The sequence below is a fragment of the Antechinus flavipes genome, chromosome 3 (genome assembly GCF_016432865.1).
Source record: "Antechinus flavipes isolate AdamAnt ecotype Samford, QLD, Australia chromosome 3, AdamAnt_v2, whole genome shotgun sequence".
NCBI classification, from domain to species: domain Eukaryota; kingdom Metazoa; phylum Chordata; class Mammalia; order Dasyuromorphia; family Dasyuridae; genus Antechinus; species Antechinus flavipes.
Genome location: NC_067400.1, coordinates 199827584 through 199854316, shown reverse-complemented (window position 1 = coordinate 199854316; position 26733 = coordinate 199827584). Strand labels below are relative to the sequence as shown.

The 26733-nt window shown below is 34.8% G+C and overlaps 1 protein-coding gene across 8 annotated transcripts in view; it reads right to left on the bottom strand.

The window, feature by feature from the left end:
* The window catches only part of PHKA2 (phosphorylase kinase regulatory subunit alpha 2), a 141268-nt gene that overhangs the window by 2787 nt on the left and 111748 nt on the right, over positions 1–26733 (bottom strand). For 2 of the 8 annotated variants that reach the window (XM_051984401.1, XM_051984404.1), the window contains 8 exons: positions 16936–17092; positions 15145–15224; positions 14633–14711; positions 14389–14518; positions 13518–13619; positions 9545–9663; positions 7012–7065; positions 3576–3749 (listed from right to left, as the gene is read on the bottom strand). In XM_051984401.1, coding sequence (XP_051840361.1) covers positions 3576–3749; positions 7012–7065; positions 9545–9663; positions 13518–13619; positions 14389–14518; positions 14633–14711; positions 15145–15224; positions 16936–17092 — 895 coding nt within the window. Of the gene's footprint in view, positions 1–72; positions 2669–3575; positions 3781–7011; positions 7066–9544; positions 9664–13517; positions 13620–14388; positions 14519–14632; positions 14712–15144; positions 15225–16935; positions 17093–26733 lie in introns of those variants that run through there. The other 6 variants (XM_051984405.1, XM_051984407.1, XM_051984402.1 and 3 more) reach the window with 6 other exon arrangements.

Sequence of the window (26733 nt, the reverse complement as noted above, 5' to 3'; positions counted from 1 at the left end):
AAAACACCTACTTTTGGTATAAAGTTTAAAGCATGTTAGCGTGTGCACACACACACACACACACACACACACACACACACACACAAGGCATAGACTCACTTTTTTTTTTCTTTACTACCTATAAAACTTATAAGATGTGTTAAGTATAACAGAGGATTTTTAAGGGAGGAATATTCTCATTACTTATAGCTATCATCTTGATGGAAGAGTTCTCAATGGACCAAGAAGCATCTTTCATTTCTCACAAAAACAAATGTCCCCCAGGGAGCAGGTAATTGTTCTTTTATGGAAGCTCACAATCTAACTTATAACAGATGACTGACAGGCCTGAGTGGCTCCCCTTGGTTGCCATACAAAAGGAGATTTTCATCCTCGGTGATGGTGATGATTCTGTGCATTTGTAATCATCTATTTTTGAGATTTCTAAAATGAGCACGAATCTCACAAAGAACTGGTATGTGCACAGATGCTGTGTATATAAATATCAAGCCCTGAATTAACAAAAAATTGCTTCTTAAGGAAAGAATCTTTTACCAAGCCAGTGAAAATCCAGATGGAAATGTTCATTATTTAAGGCATAGACAGGTTGCTCTAAGGGTACAATGGTCCTACTCTTTCTTAGGCTTCAATTTTAAATTCCTGAAATCAGTTATAATGGCCATCACACTTTGTTGGAGACTGGCACTGTAGGAACACTTTGCTGATCATATGTCCACCACTGAGTCCCCCAGAACACACAAGAAAAGTGAGGGATATTTTACATCTTTCCCCATCTGGGAGTTCTCTACAGCCAGAGAATCAAAGTTCTTATCTCTTATTCTCTATCTTCAAGAGCAGAGGGATTTTTTTTTTTTTAAAGCAAGGTTACTCTCCTATATGGGTGCCAGGAGTTTAATTTTGGGGAGTGGGCAGAGATCTTGGACTTCACTATAAAACAAAAATAGCCCCCATGGGCTGTGGAAATCCTGGCATGCTATTGCTATGACTTTTTTTTTTTTAATTTCTATTGTGAAATGGAAAAAAAAATAGGGGAAAAATAAGTGTTATACAGTTAGTTCCTGGTAGATTTAAAAGATTTTACACTAAGAAAGCTAAAGAGAACACATGTCTTCCTTTTAGCAGTAAAAAAACCAAACTTTTATGTCAATCTGAAGTACAGTGCGAAGGGCTATGGAATGAGATCTTTCTATTCTCCTTCTCTTCTGTGTTCTACAGAGAAAATATTCTCTTTTAAGCCCACAGCAGAGCTAAAGGTGATCAGACAACTTGGCTGCTTAGATTTAAAGAAGGAACATCAGAAATGGCTCACAATAAGCTTCCTAACACACCAGTTAGAAATGTTCTAAAAACAATTTACTAAAAACAAAAAACAAAACTTACTGTTCTTCTCATGCCTTCTTTATCATCTATGTCCAGAATGAATGATTAAAAATTATTTGATAAAACTTGTACCTAAAGGTAGGATAGATAGTACAAGTTTCTGGGACACCCAGGATAATGCATCTTCATCATAACAGTTTACATTTATGAAGTGCTTAAAGTATAACATAGTACTAATACATGCATTAAGCCATTTTGGTCCCAAACCTTGTGAAAGAAGTATCCCACATATTATCATCCCATTTTAAAAATAAGACAACTGAAGCCCAAAGAGATTGAGATTCTGAGAATATAAACAAAAATTCCAAAGCTGAAAAAAGAAGAAAGCTATTGAAAAAGACTTAAATCAGATTAAATAATGCCACATATATGATAGAAGAGAAGAAAATATAAAATATAAAATGCCAGGAAAAGACTAGAAGCTGAGACTAAAGCTCAAAATCAGTCAACATCAAAGAATGAAAAAGAATGAAAAGACAATACTGACAGAAAGAGGATCAGGAAAAGGAAAAGATGATTATGCAGGATTTTAATAATATAATATAGTATAATAATAAGACTTAAATAGTGCTTTCAGATTCACAAAGCTGAGATCACTACTGATCTTATTTGAGGGTAGATAGGATCACAATACATAATGGAAAAAGAACAAAACTATTTAATTTATTTTGCTTATGTTTACTCTTCCAAAGCCAAAACAAAAAATTGTTCAGAGGAAGTGAAAACATAAGAAAAATTAAGGAGATGCTAAAAGATCTTCTGTCCTAATACGTTCCAAAACACCTAGCTCAGATAAACATCAAAGAGCACCTAAAGAACTGGCAGATGTATTTGCTGAGCTCTTAGCTATCTGTCATAAAAAATGGGAAAGGTGATGTAGACCTGGAGGAGAACAAATGTTAACTTGATTTAAGAAAGAAGGGCAGAGATTCTACAAACCAGAAGTATTTTTCAATAAAGCCAAATTTTATCAAGGGAACATGTATATATAAAATATGTATGCATATACACATATATACACATGTATATTTACACACAGTACAAATATAAAGTTAATATAAATACACTTATACTTGTTTTCACCCCTAATAAAATATAAGTTCCCTTGGAATGAGCATTGTCTTATTCTTTATATATGCAGCTCCACTGTGCTTGGTTCATTGTAAACACTTAAGAAATGTTGATTTATGCCTATTATTCATGCTTACGGCATGCTTGTCAAATTTTCAGGGGATACAAAGGTTACAGAAGATGACACTGTCCCTGTGGGTGAAGGAGTACTGCATCTCTGCAGTAAAGATAAGTAGTCTTCAGACAGTCTAAGAATCATGGCACATAGGCAAATTAAGTCAATTCCTGTATTTAAAATGCAGCATTTAACAGTTATTACAACACTGACTTATTCATCTCATATGTAGCTTTTTATTCATTCTTTGTTTCCTTATTGCCTCCCCTCTTAGCTTGTAAACTCCTTGAAAATAGGAACTATCTTTTGCTGTCTTTTTTATATTTCAAGCTTAGCATAGTGACTGGATGCTGGTTTGTTTGCTTGCTTCTGAGGCAAATAGGGTTAAAATGATTTTCCCAGGTTCAAGTACGTACTAAGGTCAAGTGTCTGAAGTCAGATTTTGCACTCAGGTCTTCTTGACTCCAGAATTGGCGCTCTATTCACTGCAAAACCAAGATGTTCCCTGGGTGTTTAATAAATATTTACGGATTAAGTACAAATTCATTGAGTCTATATGCAACATGGCAGTTGTAGGATCATCAAATACTTGGAGATGGAATAGACAGGCCTTTAAAGTCCCTTTCAAATCTGTGATTTTGATTTTTCCACAGTCACAGAAGCTGGTAGTTTTCTCTTTCTTTCTTTCTTTTTTTTTTTTTTTGCTGAGGCAATTGGGGTTAAATGACTTGCTTAGGGTCAAACAGCCAGGAAGTGTTAAGTGTCTGAGACTAGATTTGAACTTAGGTCCTCCTGACTTCAGGGCTGGTGCTCTAACCACTAAGCCATCTAGCTGATATTTTTCAAGCTTAATTCTTTTCCAATTCCAAGGTCACCATTCTTTGCCACACAATATCCAAATGCATATTCTGGGAGTTTTCTGCTCAGGAGTCACCTCATTCCCTAATCCTATCAGAATATAACCTAATCTGCCCTTCATCAACTTATTCTTCCTTTATGTCCTGCTCACCTTCTGAAGAATCTTCCATACTTTTTGGTAGAACCCCACTGGAACTCTGTTAATGGCACCATCCAACCTTCTTCGACGTAGCCACTGCCCTTGGCGCTCTCCCCAGTTGAGATGATGACCACCAGAGTCAGAAGATGACACTGTCCCCGTGGGTGAAGAAGGAGTACTGCATCTCTGCAGTAAAGATAAGTAGTCTTCAGATAGTCTAAGAATCATGGCACATAGGCAAATTAAGTCAATTCCTGTATTTAAAATGGCAGCATTTAACAGTTATTACAACACTGACTTGCTTAAGTGTGCTTTCTTGATTGAGTATCTGATGAAGGTCATTGTTTTTGGTTTTTTTAAAGGCTTTTTCTGTTAATAATTCAAAGTAGCAGGATGAAGATTCTTCTCAAAATCTACAATATTCCTAGTATTTTACTAGCCAAGCCATTTCTACTCAAAAAAACCCTCAGTCCTCCAATAGCATCCTTTTTTTTTTTTTTTTTTTGGCTTATTTTCCACAATCTGGTTCCAACTTACCTTCTTGATCCTTAATATTCTCCTTCACAGAAGAATGCTTCATTTTTGTAAAACAGTTTTTTTACATGCACTCTATATTTCACAAAAACTAAAGTACTCCTTTCTCCCCATTTTTGTTTAGGCCTTTCTTATTTCCATGTCTTTGTTCAAACCAAGTTCCCAGTCCTAGAATGGATTTCCTTTAATTCCTCCCTCCAGTTCTTTTTTATCTTTAAAGCTCAATTAAAATTCCACCTCCCTTGATCTCTCCCTTTCGAAAAGGAAAGTGATTTCTTTTTCCTCAGTTCTTAAAACACTATTCTTGGATCTCTTTGTGTAACAAATATTGTGCACATGCCTTTCTCCTTATTAGCTCTTGGAGAAGAGGATCTTTGTATCTTTAGTACTTAGAACTGCTTTTTACTCATAACAGGCACTTAAGTATTTCTTCAATTGCATTTCCTGGTTGTACTTAGGGTATATTTGGAAGCTGCATTTAATTCTATTGAATTAAGTACTGTTTAATAAGCTACTCTTAAAGGTATGAATATCTGACATTTATATAATACATTATTGCATTTGAGTCATATAACAGTCCTTTGAGGAAGACACTTACATTTTAGCCTCAAGAGTAAGTGAGTGGCTGGGTCACTACAGTTAATGATACTCACATTCAGTATCTTACCCATATCTTCCTAACTCCATGTTTTAAAAGTTCAGCTATTATTATCTTGTAACCTTTTCCTAATATGAATAATTGCTGTAGTTTTCAAATGATTCCAAACTTAGAAGGAATAAATTACTTCAGATCAAGACTACTTCTAAGAGAATTATGCTCATAGTTTTCAGACATCATGATGGTTCCAAGAATGACATCTATAGACCATATTATTGCCTGAAAAATATTCCTTTTATGTGATTTTAAGCCTATACAACTTTTATTTTCAGGCTTGTGGATTAAATATGTTAACCAGAGAGTTGAGAATAACACTAGGTATTTATTTACAAGAAGCAAAAATACCATACTTTACCAGTTCTACAAAATCAATTACTAGACTGAAAAGTCACTTATTTGCCCCCTGAAGTCTGGTCCCATCAAGAATTCAACAGGTAATAAAAGGGAAAATGATATTTCTAAGAAGGAAAGACGGACACATGAAACCCACACTGCTTTTAAATCTAACCTCATATCATCTTATATAGTTCTCCCATTTTTTTGTCCTTTGTACCAGAAGGTGTTTATCGTCATACTTTTTCTTTATTCTATTTAATTCCCCCTGCCTCTGTACTAGGAATACATGTTCCTGTAATGCAGAGAGTAGAAGAACTGCTTCACCCTCTTTCTTTTTCCTAAAAATATGTTTATTTCTTTCAGAGAAAATAATTTTCCTATGATTAAAGGTTTGGTTATTGTTAAATTCCTATCCTCATATTAACAGCACTTCTTTAAAATTAATATAGAAAAATCTCTTAGTAAATGTTCAAGAATAGCATCCCATCCTATCTTCCAGTAGAGAGAAATCTCCACTCCTTGAGAGATGTGACTCTTTTCATTTCTGTCTTTATATTCCCAGCATCTAGTTCCATGTTTAGCACTGAGGTAGTGCTTAATTAATGCTAGTTGAATTGACGACCTCAGTGGGTTACTCAATTTACAGAATTAGGAAGCAAACTGGGCATTGGTTATACTTCTGAACTTGTATAGGTGATTTGGAGAAAAAGAAAAGAATTGAATATGAAGATCACCTCCTTAGGAAAAGGCTCATAAAAGGCTCCTCCTTCAGGAGATTACATATAAATCTCTGACCTCCAAACTACAGAAGGAATCTTATATTTAAAGATTTTCACAGCTTTTCTAACTCTAGTATTTTCTTCCATTTTCAATTCTAAAACATATTTCATTTTATAATTTTCTAATATACTTTAACTTTTTGAAGCACTATCAGCAATTAAGGTAGAGTTGTCTCTGCATGTCTGTTTTTACTTCATGGGGTCTTATTTTTAAGTAGTAGGGAGTATAAATTGTTTGGTTTGTTTCATCAAGACCCTTTAAATGAGGCAACAATTAGGCATGAGTAAAAGAAATTACTGCTTGCCCATCAATGCCTTAGCTGATGGTTCTATATTTACTTTAAATCCAGAAAAGCAGTTATATCTTTGCCAAAAGCACAATTTTTCTTTCTTTTCCTAATCTCAGACCTCATATCAAAGTGAGAAAATAAGAACAAATTTTAATCAGACTGGTAGAAATAATCTATGATTACACCATAACAAAGCACTCTAAAATTAATCCTATTCAACTCAACCAAAACTTATTGGACAAAGGGCTGGCCTCAAGAATTAAGCTGTGTGAACAGGGTAAAGTCAATTAATCTTAATGCCTAGATTACTATGATCTTACAAAACAGTTGCTAACTTGCTTTGGTGCAAGAAATTTCTAATGCTGAGAATTCCATTTGTTAATGGAATGAAAGGTCTGGATCAAATGTGCTAATCACTAAGGATACAAAGACAAAAGAAAAATAGGCTCTGCCTTCAGGAAGATTATATTCTATTCAGACATGGAGATAATAGGGATGTGATGGAGAGAGAGGAATCTGTCCAATGAGGAATAGAATTAGACTTCAGGAAATAACAGAAGTTAAAAGTTTTTTCTTTTTTAAAAATTAAAAACAAGTTTCCATTCTAGAACTTTTAAAGATTTCATGTCTGCCTCCGCAAAGTCACAGGCTATATGTGGGATTATGTCAGCTTCTACACTACTTACCTGTCACAGTACTTCTCCAAAGCCCCTAAAAGTCTTTCTCAAGTATCAGAAAGTTTAGGATAAGGTGGGAGGTGAAAGTAGGGGAAAAATAAAAGAAGTTTCCAAGACTACAAATTAAAAAGTGACAAAGAATATAATGTAATATACTCATAATGGATATTTTACCATGGATTTGGAAGAGTGAATGCTGCTGGACATGGAATGGCCCACAGAAAATAACTATAAAACAAAAAACAAATACCTTAATAACATACAACTGAATAATAAATTGCAGAAAGGAATAAGGTGAAAATTAAAAAAAAAAAGTAACAGAAAGACATGGAATTACAGAAGCCCACCCTCATTAAAACAGAAAAAAATTCATTTTCCCATAGCCTCACCCTAACTAAAGCTGGGTAGTATGATATTAAGTTTCATTTTAAAGACCACTACATTTCTACCAATCATAGAGATGACCAAGTTAACAAGTAATTTGTTTCCTGGGTGATATCCAGATCAATATCTATAAAGTATATTAGAATTGTGAAAGTTATGCCCAGATTAGCAAAATAACCATTACTACATTCGTCAAATTATCTCTTTAAACAAACATGTCTATATTGTTTGAGAAATCAGAAGCATTCTCTTATTTGTATTATCCTTCCTAGTTTAAAAATAATGTAAAAAATGGCCTTTATAAACTGGGTAGAAATTAGGGCTGGAAGGATTATTTATTTAAAACTATAGATTGAGCTGCTTAATTTATAAAATCTATTAAATTCTCTTAGGAAATGTCTTTCTTTGTTTGAGTGACTAAATATAGAATTTTTCAACTGGTCAGGAAAAGTTAATTTAATCCCACTACCAACTAAGCAAAACAAGGCATTTTAGGGTAGAATTACACTGATTTTTAACTTTATATGAACAGATTTGGTGCCATCAAGTGGTAAGTCAAGGAAAAGCTAAAGAAAAAAATCTAAGTTATTTCTCTTTGAGCACCATTGGCATAAACTAGAAGCTAGGGATTGACACCTGTGTTCTGCTCTGGACTCACAAGAGTAAAGTTTACATAACTATAAAGACTTGATTATATCTGGAAAGAAATATAACTATTAAAACACTGGAAGACCAACTAGATATTACATTTCTGGTAGGGTGTTGGGCATACAAAAATCTCTTTTTACTCTGTGTTGGTAATTGAACATAGCAGTGTAGGAGAGAGCCAGATGTTTTCTCTCTTCTTACTATATAAACTTGAACTTATATAGCACATTTTTCAAAGTATTTTATATTGTTTGATTCTCGTGACAAACCTCAGTTAAGACAAGAAGATTAGTCCAGTTATACAGAGGAGAAAACGAGGTTCAATGACGGTAAGAGCCTGACCCCAATAATCTTCTGCTCCCTTTTCTTATGCTCTTTCCATTGTTATAAACTGCTGTGTTCTCAGTGTCATAAAAAAGGATGGGAGATCATCTTCATCTCCTATTTTATAAGATTTTCTTCCAACTACTCAATCTTTCTCTTCTTTCCTCCCTCCCTCCTTTCCTTCCTTCCTATTTCTGAAGTACAGAACATGACTTTATTTCATGTATAGTTCCAGAGGACAGATTGAGAAATGGTGACTAACTAGACAATGATGACTCAAAGGCAAAAACTATCTTACTTTATTTCATATTTCCCTCCACAAAGACTTACTATATTTCCTTAATATGAGCTCCTATGAGGGAAGGAAATTTATTTCTTTTTGTTTACACCTGTATCCCTTATGCTTAGCATAGGACCCAGCAGGGTAAGCAATGCTTAATAAATGCTTGCAGAATTGGTTCAGATACATTTAAATTTGTTGGTATAGACAGCTTTTCTTTAAGATTTGAGCTTAAAGAAAATCATGCACAATAGATCCAAAGCCAGTTCTGTTTCTTTCACCTGCTCATTAGCACTAAATCTCCTAGACATCTGTAATTAAGAATTAGGTAGTAAACAGTAAGCAGTTTTCAAATAAATTATTCTTACATACGCCTATAGCAGTGATCTTCTCAATAAATACTCAACAATGAATTAAGAAAAACATTCTCATACACAAGTATTAGACAATAGAAGCACTAAGTCTTGAGCTGCCAGTCCGTTTACTAATGAAAATAAAAAGCTACCTTTCTTCAAACCTTTGCCAAAAATTGGGGGGGGGGGGAGAAGAGAGGGGAATGTGTTCACTGGGAGAATTTCATGTTACATAGGATGCAGAAGGATGAAGATTTAAATAGAAACATAAGCAAGAAATAAACACTTCTGTAGGTGTGTGAGTAAAATATGTCTATTTGAATCATTATACTCTTTTCTTCCCCTAATCACCTGAAGGTCACAATAGTTAATTACAAACCTGCTTTTTCAAGACAAATAAAATGCATTTTATTATAAGGTCTGTTTTAAGATGTTATAGTCTAAATGAAATACTTTCTACAAATGTAGAAAATTACTGACAAGTGTTTACTAACAATTAAAAAAGCAACAAAAACCAAAGCTTTTTGCAGAGCGGTAGAGAGGAGAGGGCTTTATGTAGGGAACCCATTCCCTTATTGCTACAGCCGAAATCTACCTTATATATCCATAAGAAAAAGGATCTGAAGCCATGAAAACTAAAGAACATTGGATTTCAATAATTTTGAGGGAAAAGAAAACACCAAAGGACTCACTTCCCCTCTGCAGAAGATTTCCTTACCTGTTTCATCTCGTTTCTTAACCTATTAATACCACTCCTTTCTGTTTTGGTGACTCCAGTATGGCCCACCTCATGAATTGAGATAGCTGGGCTAGATGCAGAGGAGTGAATAGGCCGCACTGAAAAGGAAAAAACCCAACATATTGAAAGTGCTAGCAAATTAAACATATACCTGGGTTGGACAGTCTTCTTCCCTTTCTTCTGTACCAGAACCTTACATATAGCTCCTAGGAAACAAAGCAATTCCCTCAAGTCATCTACTTCTAAAGACTTTTCTAGTTGTCATTGAGACTATTATAATCTGATTTTTCTAAAAGAGCTAAATTGTTTATGGATCATTTGTGAACTTACATAATCAAGTCAAAAAATAGGTTGTTGTTTTTTGGCTGATGTTATAATGAATTGGTTGAAATGTATTAAACAATATTAAAACATTAAAATACCTTCTTTTGAAACAAAAACACTAGTATTTCATTGTGTAACAGAAACAAGAAGCACATGCTGAAGAGAAAACATTCATGACCACAGGTCAATTCTGGAATGTTTATAAAGTTTGGGCCTACATGTCCTTGATTTTATCACTTCTATATTTCTAGTCCCAGAGTTGCCATTTGCTTACTCTGTGACATAGACCTTCTGGCAAATAATTTGAGAAAATTCCAACTACTGTACTATACTTTTTTTGGTTTGTTTCATCCAGTACCTTCTTATTATTTATTTATTTTGGCATTTGAAATTCAGGATTCTCCTCCTGTCTGAGCCACTGGAATCCAAGGTATAAAAGGATTAAAAAAGGAAAACAAAACTGCTATGTGTGCCTAAGAATTATCCTCTACAACATCTGAGGGAGAGAGTAATAGTTGAATATTTTTGTACATATGGTATTTTCTCTATATTGTCTTTTAATGAAGAAAACTCATTTTAGGTAACACTGTTAAGTTACATATTTTATATGAAATAAGAATTTTAAAATTAACTGTCTATATATCTTGTATACTATTATGTTGAGAAAACACAAACATTTAACTTATAAATTTATGCTTTAAAGAACTGTCATTTTGAAATAATCAAAATTAATTTGGAGGGAAAGGCATTCAGTAGGAGTGAAAGAAAACAAAATATCTGATTATGTACTACAGTTTTTATTTGTTGGTTGGGCATAAACTTTGAGAAGAAAAAAACCCCCACCACAATGTACCTAAAATATTCTCTATTATGACAAATCAAAACCATTAATAACTCACAGCTTAATTCTTTGACTTGATTATATAAATTTACAAATGGTCCACAAATAGTTTAGCTCTATTATTAAAAAACAACAACAACAACAACAACAACAACAAAGCAAATCAGAATCACTTCAATTACAATTGGATGTCTTTAGGAAAAGAAGACATAAGTATTTGGGGTTGCCAGGTTTCTCAGGGATTCTGGTATTATCTTAACTACTTATCTAGATTAGTTTGCAATCATTCTGTTCAAGCAAATTAATCATTACAATTTATAGGAAAAGGTTTTTGATTTTAAAGGGTTCTTACATAATAAAAATATGCAAAATCCAATATCAGAACATTCTAGGTTACTGAAAAGACATCTGTGTGTATGTGATATAATATTTTATGGTTCTTTATGAATTCTGGACATTTATTCTTAAAGCATAAACCTGTGTGTTTCCTCACATAACAGTAGGTTTGATAAAGACATTTAATTAAAAAATTCTTGTTAGGTATAAAATACAGGTGCTTGTGTAACTGTAATTATCACCTAAAATACTTTGGTACAAAGAAGAATGGCTTGATAAGGGAAAATGAGTCTCCAGTTGTTAGGAGGAGCTTCTCATACAGCTCTAAGATGAACCAGATAACTGGTGATTTTTCTTCTAACTCTGAGTTATCACTCCCTTTCATTTTTCCTTCTCTCCCTGGGTCCTGTTTGTGCAGAAAATACTATGAATCATATATCTAATCCTAATGTTTCTCTTGAGCCTATTCTCTATTACCTACTGCCTATTGTACATATTTCCCACAGGCATTTAAAACCCTAGCATGTTCAAATAAGAACTGATCTTTACCTCCATTTTCTATTTTTTTCTATAGAGAACACCATTATCTTACCCATATTAGCAATTTTGGAATCTTCCTCTATTCCTCCCTCTCCCTCAATCTTCATATCCAACCAGATTTTTATGTTCTATCTCTACAAGTCCACACCTTCTCTCTATTCACAAGGTCACCATTCTAGTTTTAAGTCATCAGTAAGTCATGTTTACAACTGGAATAGCCTCTAATGGGCTTCCCAGACTCAAATCTCTTCCCTTTCAAATTCACCCTCCACAGTTGTTCAAGAAGTATTCTTAAAGTACAAGTTTGACCATTCACTTTCCAGTTCAAGAAGCTCTGGCAACTCTTTGTTCTCTCAACAACAGGGGTTCTTACCCTTTTTTTGTATTATGGAGCCTTCTGGCAGTCTAGTGAAGCCTAAGGACTCTTTTTTTCTGTTTTGTTTAGGCTTTTTGGTGAGGGATTAATTGACTTGCCCAGGGTCACACAGCTAGTGAATGTCTGAGGCCAGATTTGAACTCAGGTTTTCCTGACTTTAGAAGTCCAGTGATCAATCCAGCTGCACCATTAACTTTTTTTCTGAATAAGGTTTTTAAATGCATAAAGCAAAATAATGGGTTTGCAACAGAGAGCTAAATTCAGTTTTCAAAAGCATTTTTTAAAAAAAGTTCATGGACCTCACATTAAGAATCCCTATTCTAGGATAAAATATAAACTCTTCTAGCATTTCCAGTTCTTCACAACCTTGCTCTAACCTTGCCAGCTTTATTACTCTTCTTTACAATTTCCTGCTAAACTGGTTTTTTGTTTTTTTTTTTGGCTGTTCTTCATGTAGAACATGCCCTTTTCCATTTCTATGCTTTTAATTAGGCTCAGGCTTGCAATACTCTCCCCCCACCCCCCACCCCACTTCTGACTTGAAGAATTTCAAGCTAAAATGTAAGTTCCTTGAGGGCAGGGAATTTTTTGCTTTTGAATTTTTCTCTAATGCTTAGCTCAGTTTTTGGCAAATGGTGTCTTTTAATAAATCCTTATTCAATGAATAAAACAATGTGAAATGTGATTTGATCCCTCCTTGTAACCTTCAAAGACTTATGTATTTCTACACACAGATTATATTATCTATGCTATTAATGGTTAGCATTTCTTAGGATATACATTTTATTCATCTTTGAAGCTCCTTTACCACCTGGTACAGTATTTACCTGTGATGACCTCACTCACTAGCACCCTGGATACCTTAGAATCAGCTGGAATCAGGATAAGCAAGTGTCCTTAGTCTTTATTCTTGGTCTTTAAGGATAGAAGTGAACAGGATGGAAGCAGAATCTCCAAGACCTTCTTCTTCCTCATCTACTGCCAAAGTGACTCTGGCTAGTCTTACTCCACCCCCTAGTCCCTCCTGCAATTCTCTGTATACACCAATTATCGAGCTAGCACAGGATAGTGGGAAGGGCCATTTCCCAAGCACATGCCCATAGAGTATTGCCCAATCAGTAATTAGCCCTAAGTGCTTGAACTGACTTCAGTGCTACTACTCAAGAGTTTCAGCCCTTCTACATTTACCCATAGTAAATTGAACTGAGTTGAACTGGAAATAATGTGGTGGGGAATACAGATGGATATAATATTAAATGGGAGACAAAGGAGGAAAACACTCTGAACAATTCATAAGGTTATAATAACTGAAAAGATCACCCAAATTAGTTAATCTTATTAATAGAGAGTTTATTGCCACTATTCACACTATGTTTATATAAAAAGTTATATTTAACTTGCATAAATAAGACATGATGATGGTTAGGGATTTTTTTCTTCATTGTATATATATTATATTGTATATATACTGTATCATAAATTGAATTTTTGTCACAAATTTTGTCACATAAGTATTCAAGTCACTGTTTACTTACTGCTTCTTTCAACACCAAACTCTTTCCCACTTAGAATATGGTGCAAGAGATTTTTCATATCAAAAGGACTAAGGTTCATCAAACTTTCAGAAGCTTCTTCTCCTACAAAGAAATACATCTTATATGTAAGATACCAGATTGGGTATAGATTTGACGATCCCCAAAAGAAAGCCCCTTGTGGCCAAGTCTTTTCTGTTGAGAGTGTCTTTGTGACTGAAATCTCATTAACCATTTCTTTGGGTTAATGTGATGAAAGCTGGACTTGAAAATGATTCAGTATTTTTCTTTTTGTTGTGTAGGGCAGAACCACTTATTTATCAATGAAACAAAATATCACTGACACATGACAGAAAGGAGAATAAGCTAGCCATGGTGTCAAGGCCCACAAAGTTTAGATTTAAGATCCACTTCAAATACATATTGTTTAAATGATCTTGAACTTAACTTCTCAGCTCCCAGAGACAAATTTTTAAGGATAGAGACCAGTTGCCAATATGCACTGGTATGGGGAGTTTCTTCACTCCTTATGCTAAGGAAGTTACAGCTCAAAACCTCCACCCTGGCCCCCAGATAAATAATTACATGACTACAGTATTAAAGAAACTCTTTATTATAAACTTTACAATAACTTCCTGAGTAGGATTCAAAATGACATAGTAGCTTATGAATTGTGATTATTTATATACTTGAAACAATTGCCATACCTCAGAAACCTCAGGGAGTTTCATTACAATATGATACTTTGTGGGTAGGGTAAAAGTAATAATTACTCTTATGTTTTGGTACTTAAAGATTAAACAATGCACTCAAAGCACAAAGCATGTAAAATCTAGAGACTAGTTTCCTTGTTTGCTTATCCCAATGATATTACCTGAGCAATTCAAACTCCGGGCCAGCTCAGTTGCCATCACCTGAATGATAAGACCAATTCGGAGCCTGAGCATCTCCACAAAGAGACTGGGTTGGGACCTGACATACATCGCCAAGTAAACCACAATTTCCTGACATTAACAAAGAAGCACAGTTAATAAATGTGAAATTGATGATTTCAGCAGAAGTCCTACTACTCACTTAAAAGAAATACAAAATAAATGATTCTTCTTCAGAATCTTAACCTGTGTAAGGACTGCAATGCTGATATCCTGCCCACTGGCTTCATAGATAAGTTGGGTCAATTCTTCAGGGGGAAGAGGGCTAGAGAAGAAAATCAGATGGAATGACAATCAGTACACTCATTTCCATGTGTCTTTTTAGAATTTATATTTTAATTTAGATAACAGCTGCCTTATAAGCCCCAAATCACCATTTATATACTGTACATTTAAATTTGGCAAAATACTTTCTTATTTTATCCTCAGTGTAGGTAATATTATTATTACCATTTTTACCACTGAGGAGACTGAAGCTCAGGAAGGCTAAGTGAATAAACTAATGGTTAATAAATGTCAGAAGCAGATTTGGAACCCTGGTCCTCCTAACTCTTAAGTCAGTATTCTATCCTCTAGTTCATGCTGCTCCCTCAAAACAGGGACACTCTTTAGCCCTAGGTAATGAGCAGGGGCCTGTTTTTGCTTCATCATTGCCTGGTTCCCTTAGGGTCTAGGGTCCTGGCAGATGGCAGACTTACGCAGAGATGGTCCTCTCTCGGGGCTCTGGTGGGAGACCTACTGTGAGCTGCTTTTGGTGGGACAGCAGGTCTGTACATGCCTGGACACACATCAAAAAGAAAGGGAAGTTAAGAGCACAATGCACAAAGGGCCCTACTTCGTTACTAAATGATCGTGATATAGCAAAAATGCCAGCTTTCAGGACAAGACTACTGTGACTCTTTGGAGAGTTTTTATATCATTGTTCTAGTGCCCACTTAGTTAACAACTACAAAGAAGGAGGCAGGAGACTGGGAATGTAATGGCCTGGTTTGTCAGAGATCCTAGTTCTGGGACAATTACGACGAATACCACACAGAAGGACAAAACATTTCTGTATCCTAAGCAAAGTCTGAAAAATGCCATTATCTTTTCCTGCAGCCTTTGAAATTTCAATTTAACCTATGTGACCAAATATCACACTATAAATACCACCATGTTATTTCCCTGTTTCACTGCTTGCTTAGAATTGCTCGTAGTGGCATGTTGATTAATTGCATAACAAGGAGAATGTATGAGACTTTCAGGATTTTTAAAAAAATTTATATAAAAAAGTTTCTTGTCAAACCCTTCATCTGTCTCTGCCATACCTAGCCCTAACTCTAATATTACTTAAAGAACTGTCAATTTTCAAAACAATAAAACATTAAACATTTCAAAACAACAAAACATTAAGATCAACAATGTTGGCTGCAACAAAATCACCCTTTAGAATGATTCAGAGAACAGTCCAGAAACCTTATGGTTTAAATTATGATTATAACTGTGTCAAAGTACCAGCTACTAAAGATCTCTCTCATTAGTAGAATGACAGATTGAGAGTTAATTATAATACATTTAAATCTCATTCTTTAGCAAATCTGGTTCCAAATGAACAAAATGAATTAGCTTTGTTCCATTTTCTTAGCTCATTTTCTGATGGAAACAAGGAAAAGAAAAGGTCCCTAATAATCTACAAATTAGACAACTGGCTGTTTCTACCAAGTTGATAATATGAAGAATTCTCCCAAAAACAAAAATGGAAGAAACACAGAAGTGCTAAACTTTACCACCATATACCTTTGATGAAGCCATTTTTCAGTTTCAGAAAAGACTTCAAAACATGAAGATTCTATGGTTTCACTCACTGTGAATACTTCTTTCACAAAAGTAGAACATAATCCTTTTTTGCCTTGATAGAGAAGTCTATAAAAGTTGTTGTGTCTGAAAAATTCATTACCTTACACCCAGCTTGGTGATATATATCTCTTAAACTAGCTAAACTGATCCTCAGGAAAAAAGAGATATATAATTCACTGCCAGGTTCATACTTGAAGCCTTGCCAGTTTGGGGGGACCTGTCGGAGATCATGTGGCACATCTTGTGACAACCTAAGATAACCTCTACACTACGAAGTGAAAGTAGGGCAGAATTTTAATGTGTTTAATAAATCCAAATGTATGTTGTATGCATATGTATACTTAAATGTAACATCAAACCATATTTTATTTACATACATATATATGTATATATATATCCATATGTGTGTGTGTGTGTGTGTGTGTGTGTGTATGTGTGTGTGTGTGTGTGAAAAGGGAAGGAACAGAAAGAGAAAGAGATCAAATAAAAGAGAAAAGGAGAGAATGAGGATGAATTTATTTCTACTGAGTCCTGGGTAAATATATATTTTTCACTCCTTTTTCCTCACTTCAGGGCTTAATCTTAGTTTCAAAAACAGTGTTGTTATGTGAAAGCCAGAATAATAACGACAAACAACCATACTTCTCTCACACCTCTGCAAGGACTTCTACTTTCTTCTTCAGCAGACCTGAAATGTAACGAATCAGACCCCATTCTTTGTTCAAGCCTGCTTTTCGGTAGAGCTCATTAAGAAGATTGTGGACTGTGACACCATGCTGACCAGAGAGATTGGTATCCCAATCAGGGCCCCTGAAAAGGAAGAGGTAGAAACACTAATATTGGGGATTTGTCCAGAAAGGAAGAAGATCAGAGTTTAGAAACTACATATTTTTTAATAGCACAGGATAAGCAGTCATGGACAGCTATCATTGTATGTCTTATACAAAGAGAAGTCTACTAAAATTTTTTTTAAAAATACAAATTATTCTTCATGCCATGTTGTCTTACAGGGCCAATCCCAAGAAATTGTGAAAAACTATATTTAAATTTTTTTTACAAGTAGCAATAGTGCACCAATGTAGGGATGGTATTGCCTTTGTATAAATGAGAATTTTGCATGAAGGATCTCTTGAACTGGTCTGGTTGGGATTAATATTAAGGCTAAAGAAAATCTCTTGTTCCCTTGACCCTGCAGAGTTTTCACTTGGCTAACATTTCTTTTTTTTATTATTTACTACATTTTAAAAAATTATTATAGCTTTTTATTTACAAGACATATACATGGGTAATTTTTCAGCATTGACCCTGGTAAAACCTTCTGTTCCAACTTTTCCCCTCCTTCCCTTCACCCCTTCCCCTATATGTCAGGTAGACCCATACATGTTAAATATGTTAAACTATATGTTAAACACAATATATGTTTATATATCCATACAGTTATTTTTCTGCACAAGAAAAATCGGATTTAGACATAAGGTAAAAATAACTTGAGAAAGAAATAAAAAACGCAAGCGGACAAAAACAGAGAGAGTGGAAATGCTATGTTGTGGTTCATACTCATTTCTCATAGTTCTTTCACTGGGTGTAGCTGGTTCTCTTCATTATTGAACAAATGGAAGTGATTTGGTTCATCTCATTGTTGAAGAGAGCCACGTCCATCAGAATTGATCATCATATAGTATTGTTGCTGAAGTATACAATGACCTTTCACTCAGGATCAGTTGATGTAAGTCTCTCCAGGCCTTTTGAAATCATCCTGCTGGTCATTTCTTACAAAATAATAATATTCCATAACATTCATATACCACAACTTATTCAGCCATTCTCCAACTGATGGGCATCCATTCAATTTCCAGTTTCTAGCCACTAAAAAGAGGGCTGCCACAAACATTTTTGCACATACTTTCTCTTCTTTAAGATCTCTTTGGAATATAAGCCCAGTTTGGTTAATATTTCTAATCTCCAAATGCAAAATACTTACAGATTAAATTTCAAAATCTTGCTATTGGATCTGTTATAACTCATATTATAACCTTCCTAGGGATTTCATTCCTACACAGTTATCCATATATTTACCTTATTCTTTTCATACTTCCAATAGGACCCTCTTGTCAAGGCCCCAACTGCAAACCCAACTTGTCTCTTTCAATAGATGATCTTGCTGAGGAGACTGAAGCCATCAATGAGTGATTGGCTTCTTCAATTTATCTCCTCTTTTAAAATTCTGCATCTTTACTTATTCTATCAATTTCTCCTCCTGACTCATAGAAAGAACTTTTTTCCTTTCTAAAGCTGAGACTTCCAGTCAAAAACAAATAAAAGAGGGGACTTCCGGCCAAGATGGTGGAGAGGAGGCACACAGCTGTGTAGTTCTGCGTTTTCTCTCACTATCCATTTCATTACAAGCCTCTGAATTAATGCTTGACTGAAAAAAAACCCCACAAACAGTTACCAAGAGAAGCCATCCTTGACATTCGCCAAGAAAGGTCTGTTTTTACTGGAGGGCTGGGACAGTTTTAGATCGGGCGCAGGCGGCGGGCAGCGGCAGTGAGAGCACGGGAGCAGAGCGGAGAGAGGGTGGAGAGTGATCGCAGCCGTCTCTGTGGAGAGAGCTTCACTACAGGACTGGATACTTTGCCCTGGCAGCAAGTCAGCAGCCCAGCAGAGAAGCTAAAAACACCGGGGTGGGGGGTGAAGAATACAACCCCAAATAGCTGGAGTCTCTCGGGATCTGGCCACCCCCCCCCCCCCCCAATGACTCAGCAAGCTCTGGGATCTCAGAGTGCAGGCACAGCACAGTAGGGCTAGTGCCTCACTGCTGCCCCCCCCCCCCCTCCCCGGGCAGTCTGTAGAGGAAGCTTGGTAAGACCACCCAGCCCCTCCCCCAAAGAAAGACTCCAGTTTTTTCTTTTTTTCTTTGCTAGTTTGTCTTTGATTATTAGACAGAATGAGCAAGAAACTGAAGAGGACTTTAACCCTTGACAGCTTCTATACAGATAGAGAGCAGACTCTAAATCCTGAGGAGACTCAAAGGAGGAGATCATCTGTTCCTCAGCACAGATGAATCTCATGGAAGAAATTAAAAAGGCTCTCACAAGAGAGATAGAAGAAAAATGGGAAAAGGAGAGGGAGGCTTGGCAAAAGATCCTGGAGAAGTCATCCCACTCAGTTAAAGAGAGGCTGGATAAAGAAATAAAATCCTTGAAAAATAGGATTAGTGAACTGGAAACAGAAAATAGCTCTCTAAAAAACAAAATTGGCTAAATGGAAAAAAATTCCACAGAACAAAAGAACTCAATGGGACAATTAGAAAAAGATTTTTAAAAAGTGAGTGAAGATAATACTTCACTGAAAATCAGAATTGAACAATTGGAATTGAATGATTCGAGGAGACAAGAAGAATCAGTCAAGCAAATCCAAAAAAATCAAACAATGGAAAAGAATGTGAAATACCTTCTGGGGAAGACAACAGACCTGGAAAACAGATCCAGGAGAGACAATCTGAGAATCATCGGACTCCCAGAAAAGCATGATGAAAAAAAGAGCCTGGACACTATTTTCCAGGAAATTATCAAAGAGAACTGCCCAGAAGTCATAGGAACAGAGGAAAAAATAAACATCGAAAGAATTCATCGATCACCCACTGAAAGGGATCCTAAAATCAAAACACCAAGGAATATTGTGGCCAAATGCCAGAACCCTCAGACGAAGGAAAGAATACTGCAAGCGGCTAGAAAAACCCAATTCAAGTATCGAGGAGCCACAATAAGGATCACCCAGGATCTGGCAGCATCCACATTAAAGATCGAAGGGCCTGGAATATGATATTCCGAAAGGCTAAGGAACTTGGTATGCAACCAAAAATAACTTACCCAGCGAGAATGAGCATCTTTTTCCAGGGAAAAAGATGGACATTCAACGAAGTAAGCGAATTTCACCTATTTTTGATGAAAAAGCCAGAACTTAACAAAAAATTTGATCTACAAATATAGAACTCAAGAGAAATCTAAAAAGGTAAAGATTAATCTTGGGAACTATATTTCGGCTATAAAGATGTATAAAGAATACATGTATACCTTGTTCTAGAAACTGATGTGGAAAGGACATTGTACCAGAAAAAGGGTAAAGTGCGGGTAGTACATCTCATGAAGAGGCATAGGAAACCTATTATATCTGAGAGAGAGAATGGAGGGGTATGAACATAGTGTGTATCTTACTGCCTTCAGAATTGGCTTTAAGAGAAAAATTTTAGACATATTCAATCTATAGTGAAACTTCTCTCACCTCATTGAAAAGTGAGAAGGGAAAAGTGAAAAGGGAAGGAATAAGCTAAGCGGAAAGTAATATGGAAACTGAGAGGGAAAGGGATAAGATAGGGGGAGGAACTCTAAGGCGGGGGGAGGGATACTAAAAAGGGAGGGCTGTGAGAAGCAAGTGGTGCTCACAAGCTTAATACTGGGAAGGGGGGTAAAGGGGAAAGAAGGGAGAAAAGCATAAACAGGGGTTAACAAGATGGCAAGTAATACAGAATTGTTCATTCTAACCATAAATGTGAATGGGGTAAACTCCCCCATAAAGAGGAAGTGGTTTAATGGATTAAATGGATTGGATTAAATACAGAATGGATTAAAAGCCAGAATCCTACAATATGTTGTTTACAGGAAACACACCTGAAGCGGGGAGATACATGCAGGTTAAAGGTAAAAGGTTGGAGCAAAATCTACTATGCTTCAGGTGAAGTCAAAAAAGCAGGGGTAGCCATCCTGATCTCAGATCAAGCTAAAGCAAAAATTGATCTAATTAAAAGAGATAAGGAAGGGCACTATATCTTGCTAAAGGGTAGCATGGATAATGAGGCACTATCTATAGTTAAACATATATGCACCAAGTGGTGTAGCATCTAAATTCTTAAAAGAGAAATTAAGAGAGCTGCAAAAAGAAATAGACAGTAAAACTATAATAGTGGGAGATCTTAACCTTGCACTCTCAGAATTAGATAAATCAAACCACAAAATAAATAAGAAAGAAGTCAAAGAGGTAAATAGAATACTAAAAAAGTTAGATATGATAGATCTCTGGAGAAAATGTAATGGAGACAGAAAGGAGTACACTTTCTTTTCAGCAGTTCATGGAACCTATACAAAAATTGACCATATATTAGGACATAAAAACCTCAAACTCAAATGCAGTAAGGCAGAAATAGTAAATGCATCCTTTTCAGACCACGATGCAATGAAAATTACATTCAACAAAAAGCCAGGGGGAAGTAGACCAAAAAATAATTGGAAATTAAATAATCTCATACTAAAGAATGATTGGGTGAAACAGCAAATCATAGACATAATTAATAACTTCACCCAAGAAAACAATAATAATGAGACATCATACCAAAATGTATGGGATGCAGCCAAAGCGGTAATAAGGGGAAATTTCATATCTCTAGAGGCCTATTTGTATAAAATAGAGAAAGGTCAATGAATTGGGCTTGCAACTAGAAATGCTAGAAAAGGAACAAATTAAAAACCCCCAGTCAAACACTAAACTTGAAATTCTAAAAATAAAAGGAGAGATCAATAAAATTGAAAGTAAAAAAACTATTGAATTAATCAATAAAACTAAGAGTTGGTTCTATGAAAAAACCAACAAAATACACAAACTCTTAGTAAATCTGATTAAAAAAAGGAAAGAGGAAAATCAAATTGTTAGTCTTAAAAATGAAAAGGGAGAACTCGCCACTAAGGAAGAGGAAATTAGAGCAATAATTAGGAGCTACTTTGCCCAACTTTATGACAATAAATTTGACAACTTAAATGAAATAGAAAAATACCTCCAAAAATATAGCTTGCCCAAACTAATAGAGGAAGAAGTAAATATCCTAAACAGTCCCATCTCAGAAAAAGAAATAGAACAAACTATCAATCAACTCTCTAAGAAAAAATCCCCAGGACCAGATGGATTTACATGTGAATTCTACCAAACATTTAAAGAACAAATTAACTCCAATGCTAAATAAACTATTTGAAAAAATAGGGATTGAAGGAGTCCTACCAAACTCCTTTTATGACACAGACATGGTACTGATACCTAAACCAGGTAGGCTGAAAACAGAGAAAGAAAATTATAGACCAATCTCCCTAATGAATATTGATGCTAAAATCTTAAATAAAATATTAGCAAAAAGATTACAGAAAATCGTCCCCAGGATAATACACTATGACCAATTAGAATTTATCCTAGGAATGCAGGGCTGGTTCAATATTAGGAAAACTAACAGCATAAGTGACTATATCAATAACCAAACAAACAAAAACCATATGATCATCTCAATAGATGCAGAAAAAGCATTTGATAAAATCCAACATCCATTCCTAATAAAAACACTTGAGAGCATAGGAATAAATGGACTTTTCCTTAAAATAGTCAGGAGCATATATTTAAAACCATCAGTAAGCATCATATGCAATGGGGAAAAACTGGAACCTTTCCCAGTAAGATCTGAAGTGAAGCAAGGTTGCCCACTATCACCATTATTATTTAATATTGTATTAGAAACACTAGCCTCGGCAATAAGAGTCAAGAAAGATATTAAAGGAATTAGAGTAGGCAATGAGGAAACCAAACTATCACTCTTTACAGATGATATGATGGTATACCTAGAGAACCCCAGAGATTCTACTAAAAAGCTATTAGAAATAATTCATAATTTTAGCAAAGTAGCTGGCTACAAAAATAAATCCCCATAAATCCTCAGCATTTTTATACATCACCAACAACACCCAACAGCAAGAGATACAAAGAGAAATTCCATTCAGAATAACTGTTGATACCATAAAACATTTGGGAATCTATCTACCAAAGGAAAGTCAGGAATTATATGAGCAAAATTATAAAAAAGTCTCCACACAAATAAAGTCAGACTTAAATAATTGGAAAAATATTAAGTGCTCTTGGATCGGCTGAGCGAACATAATAAAGATGACAATACTCCCTAAACTAATCTAGTTATTTAGTACTATACCAATCAGACTTCCAAGAAAATATTTTAATGATCTAGAAAAAATAACAACAAAATTCATATGGAACAATAAAAAGTCGAGAATCTCAAGGGAATTAATGAAAAAAAAAAATCAAATGAAGGTGGCCTAGCTGTACCTGATCTAAAATTATATTATAAAGCAGCAGTCACCAAAACCATTTGGTATTGGCTAAGAAATAGATAAGTGGATCAGTGGAAAAGGTTAGGTTCACAAGACAGAATAGTCAACTATAGCAATCTAGTGTCTGACAAACCCAAAGACCCTAACTTCTGGGATAAGAATTCATTATTTGATAAAAACTGCTAGGATAATTGGAAATTAGTATGGCAGAAATTAGGCATGGACCCACACTTAACACCATATACCAAGATAAGATCAAAATGGGTCCATGACCTAGGTATAAAGAACGAGATTATAAATAAATTAGAGGAACATAGGATAGTTTATCTCTCAGACTTGTGGAGGAGAAAGAAATTTGTGACCAAAGATGAACTAGAGACCATTACTGATCACAAAATAGAAAATTTTGATTACATCAAATTAAAAAGCCTTTGTACAAATAAAACTAATGCAAACAAGATTAGAAGGGAAGCAACAAACTGGGAAAACATCTTCACAGTTAAAGGTTCTGATAAAGGCCTCATTTCCAAAATATATAGAGAACTGACTCAAATTTATAAGAAATCAAGCCGTTCTCCAATTGATAAATGGTCAAAGGATATGAACAGACAATTTTCAGAGGATGAAATTGAAACTATTACCACTCATATGAAAGAGTGTTCCAAATCATTATTGATCAGAGAAATGCAAATTAAGACAACTTTGAGATACTACTACACACCTGTCAGATTGGCTAAGATGACAGGAAAAAATCATGATGAATGTTGGAGGGGATGCGGGAAAACTGGGACACTAATGCATTGTTGGTGGAGTTGTGAACGAATCCAACCATTCTGGAGAGCAATCTGGAATTATGCCCAAAAAGTTATCAAATTGTGCATACCCTTTGATCCAGCAGTGTTTCTATTGGGCTTATATCCCAAAGAAATACTAAAGAAGGGAAAGGGACCTGTATGTGCCAAAATGTTTGTAGCAGCCCTGTTTGTAGTGGCTAGAAACCGGAAAATGAATGGATGCCCATCAATTGGAGAATGGCTGGGTAAATTGTGGTATATGAATGTTATGGAATATTATTGTTCTGTAAGAAATGACCAGCAGGATGAATACAGAGAGGACTGGCGAGACTAACATGAACTGATGCTAAGTGAAATAAGCAGAAGCAGGAGATCATTATACACTTCAACAACGATATTGTATGAGGACATATTTTGATGGAAGTGGATTTCTTTGACAAAGAGACCTAACTGAGTTTCAATTGATAAATGACGGACAGAAGCAACTACACCCAAAGGAAGAACACTGGGAAACGAATGTGAACTATCTGCATTTTTGTTTTTCTTCCTGGGTTATTTTTATCTTCTGAATCCAATTCTCCCTGTGCAACAAGAGAACTGTTTGGTTCTGCAAACATATATTGTATCTAGGATATACTGCAACATATCTAACATATATAAAACTGCTTGCCATCTAGGGGAGGGGTGGAGAGAGGGAGGGGAAAAATCAGAACAGAAACGAGTGCAAGGGATAATGTTGTAAAAAAATTACCCTGGCATGGATTCTGTCAATATAAGGTAATTATTAAATAAAAATCAAAAAAAAAAAAAAAAAAGCACTAAGTGAAAGTAAAAAAAACCAACCAAACAAAAAAAAAAAACAAATAAAAGATTAATAATGAAGACTCTATAGCTACTGGCTGTGCCAATAAAGGAAAACTTGGAAAATTTTATAAGAAGTAAGCAATGGATTCCACAATTATGTAGTCTGAAGCTAAGTAGTATAATATTAAATAGCCTAAGATACAAAGTCAGAGTACCACAATTTTTTAATCATAGTTACAACTCTTAAGTCTATTGACTTAATAATAATAATAATAAATTTAATTAATTATAATTAATATTATATTATGTATATTATATTATATTTAATTTTAATTATATTATATTATTTATTATTAATTAATTGTTATAATTATTAAATAATTAATATTATAATAAATAAACATTTAAAATTAATTAATATTAAAAATATAATTAATAAAAATAATAATAATAAAAGGCTAAAAAGTTTAATTGTAAAGGCAGGAAACACACCATACATCTTAGAAAGCTTTCCATCCAAATGGCTAAAACATAAAAATTTTTGAAATATAAAAGGAAACTTCAGCTGTTTGGATATCTCATTGATTACTTCTAACAGCATCTTTTTAAAGTATTCAACTTGTATACTCTCCTATTGAAATTGACAGTGTCTTGACAGTATTTTTGGCATCATAAAGAATCATCATCATAATAAATGACATTAATACAGAATCATATATCTAGAGCTACAAAGACATTTAATATGTGCTTTAGTCTAATACCCTCATTTTACAGATGATGAAACTGAATCCCAGTTAGATAAGAGTAAATTCAATGACTGGCCTAAGATAGTACAGATGGTAGACAACAGAAATGAGTGGTGTATAAATCCCAGGTTTTTTCCCTCTCTCCTTCCCAAGACAGCAAACAAACTGATATAGATTAAATATGGGCAATTCTTCTAAATGTATATTCATATTTGTCATGTTGTGCAAGAAAAATCAAATCAAAAGGGGAAAAAAATACCATGAGGAAAAAACACAGACAAATAAACATCAATAAAAAAAGTAACGAAAAGAGTATGCTTTGATCCCCATACAGCCTTCATAGTTCTCTCTCTGGATGAGGATGGTACTTTCCATCACAAGTTTATTGGAATTGCCCTGAATCACCAAACTGTTGAAAAGAGCCAAGTTCATCACAGTTTGATCATCACATAATCTTGTTATTACCATGTACATGTTCTCTTGGTTCTGCTTACTTCACTAAGCTTTTCTGCAATCATCCTGCTTATCATTTCTTAGAGAATAACATTCCATTACATTCATATACCATGATGGATTCAGTCATTCTCCAAATGATGGGCAGCCACTCAATTTCCAGCTCTGTGCCACCACAAATCACCACAAAAAGGGCTACTACAAACATTTTTACACACGTGGGTCCTTTTCCCTCTTTTAAGATTTCTTTGGGATACAAATCCAGAGACACAGCTGGATTAATGAGTATGTAGAGTTTTATAGCCCTTTGGGCAAAGTTTCAAATTGATACTTTTCTTTTGTAAGAGGCCCAAATCATAAGTAATATCTATTCTACAAAGCCTCCCTTACTCCACTATTTCCCCCTAAGGGGAATGTAAATAGCAGCAATTTCTGCTTTGGCCAGAAACCCTGAGGGTCTTTCCCCTCTCAGATTCATTCAGTCATTCAACTAATTT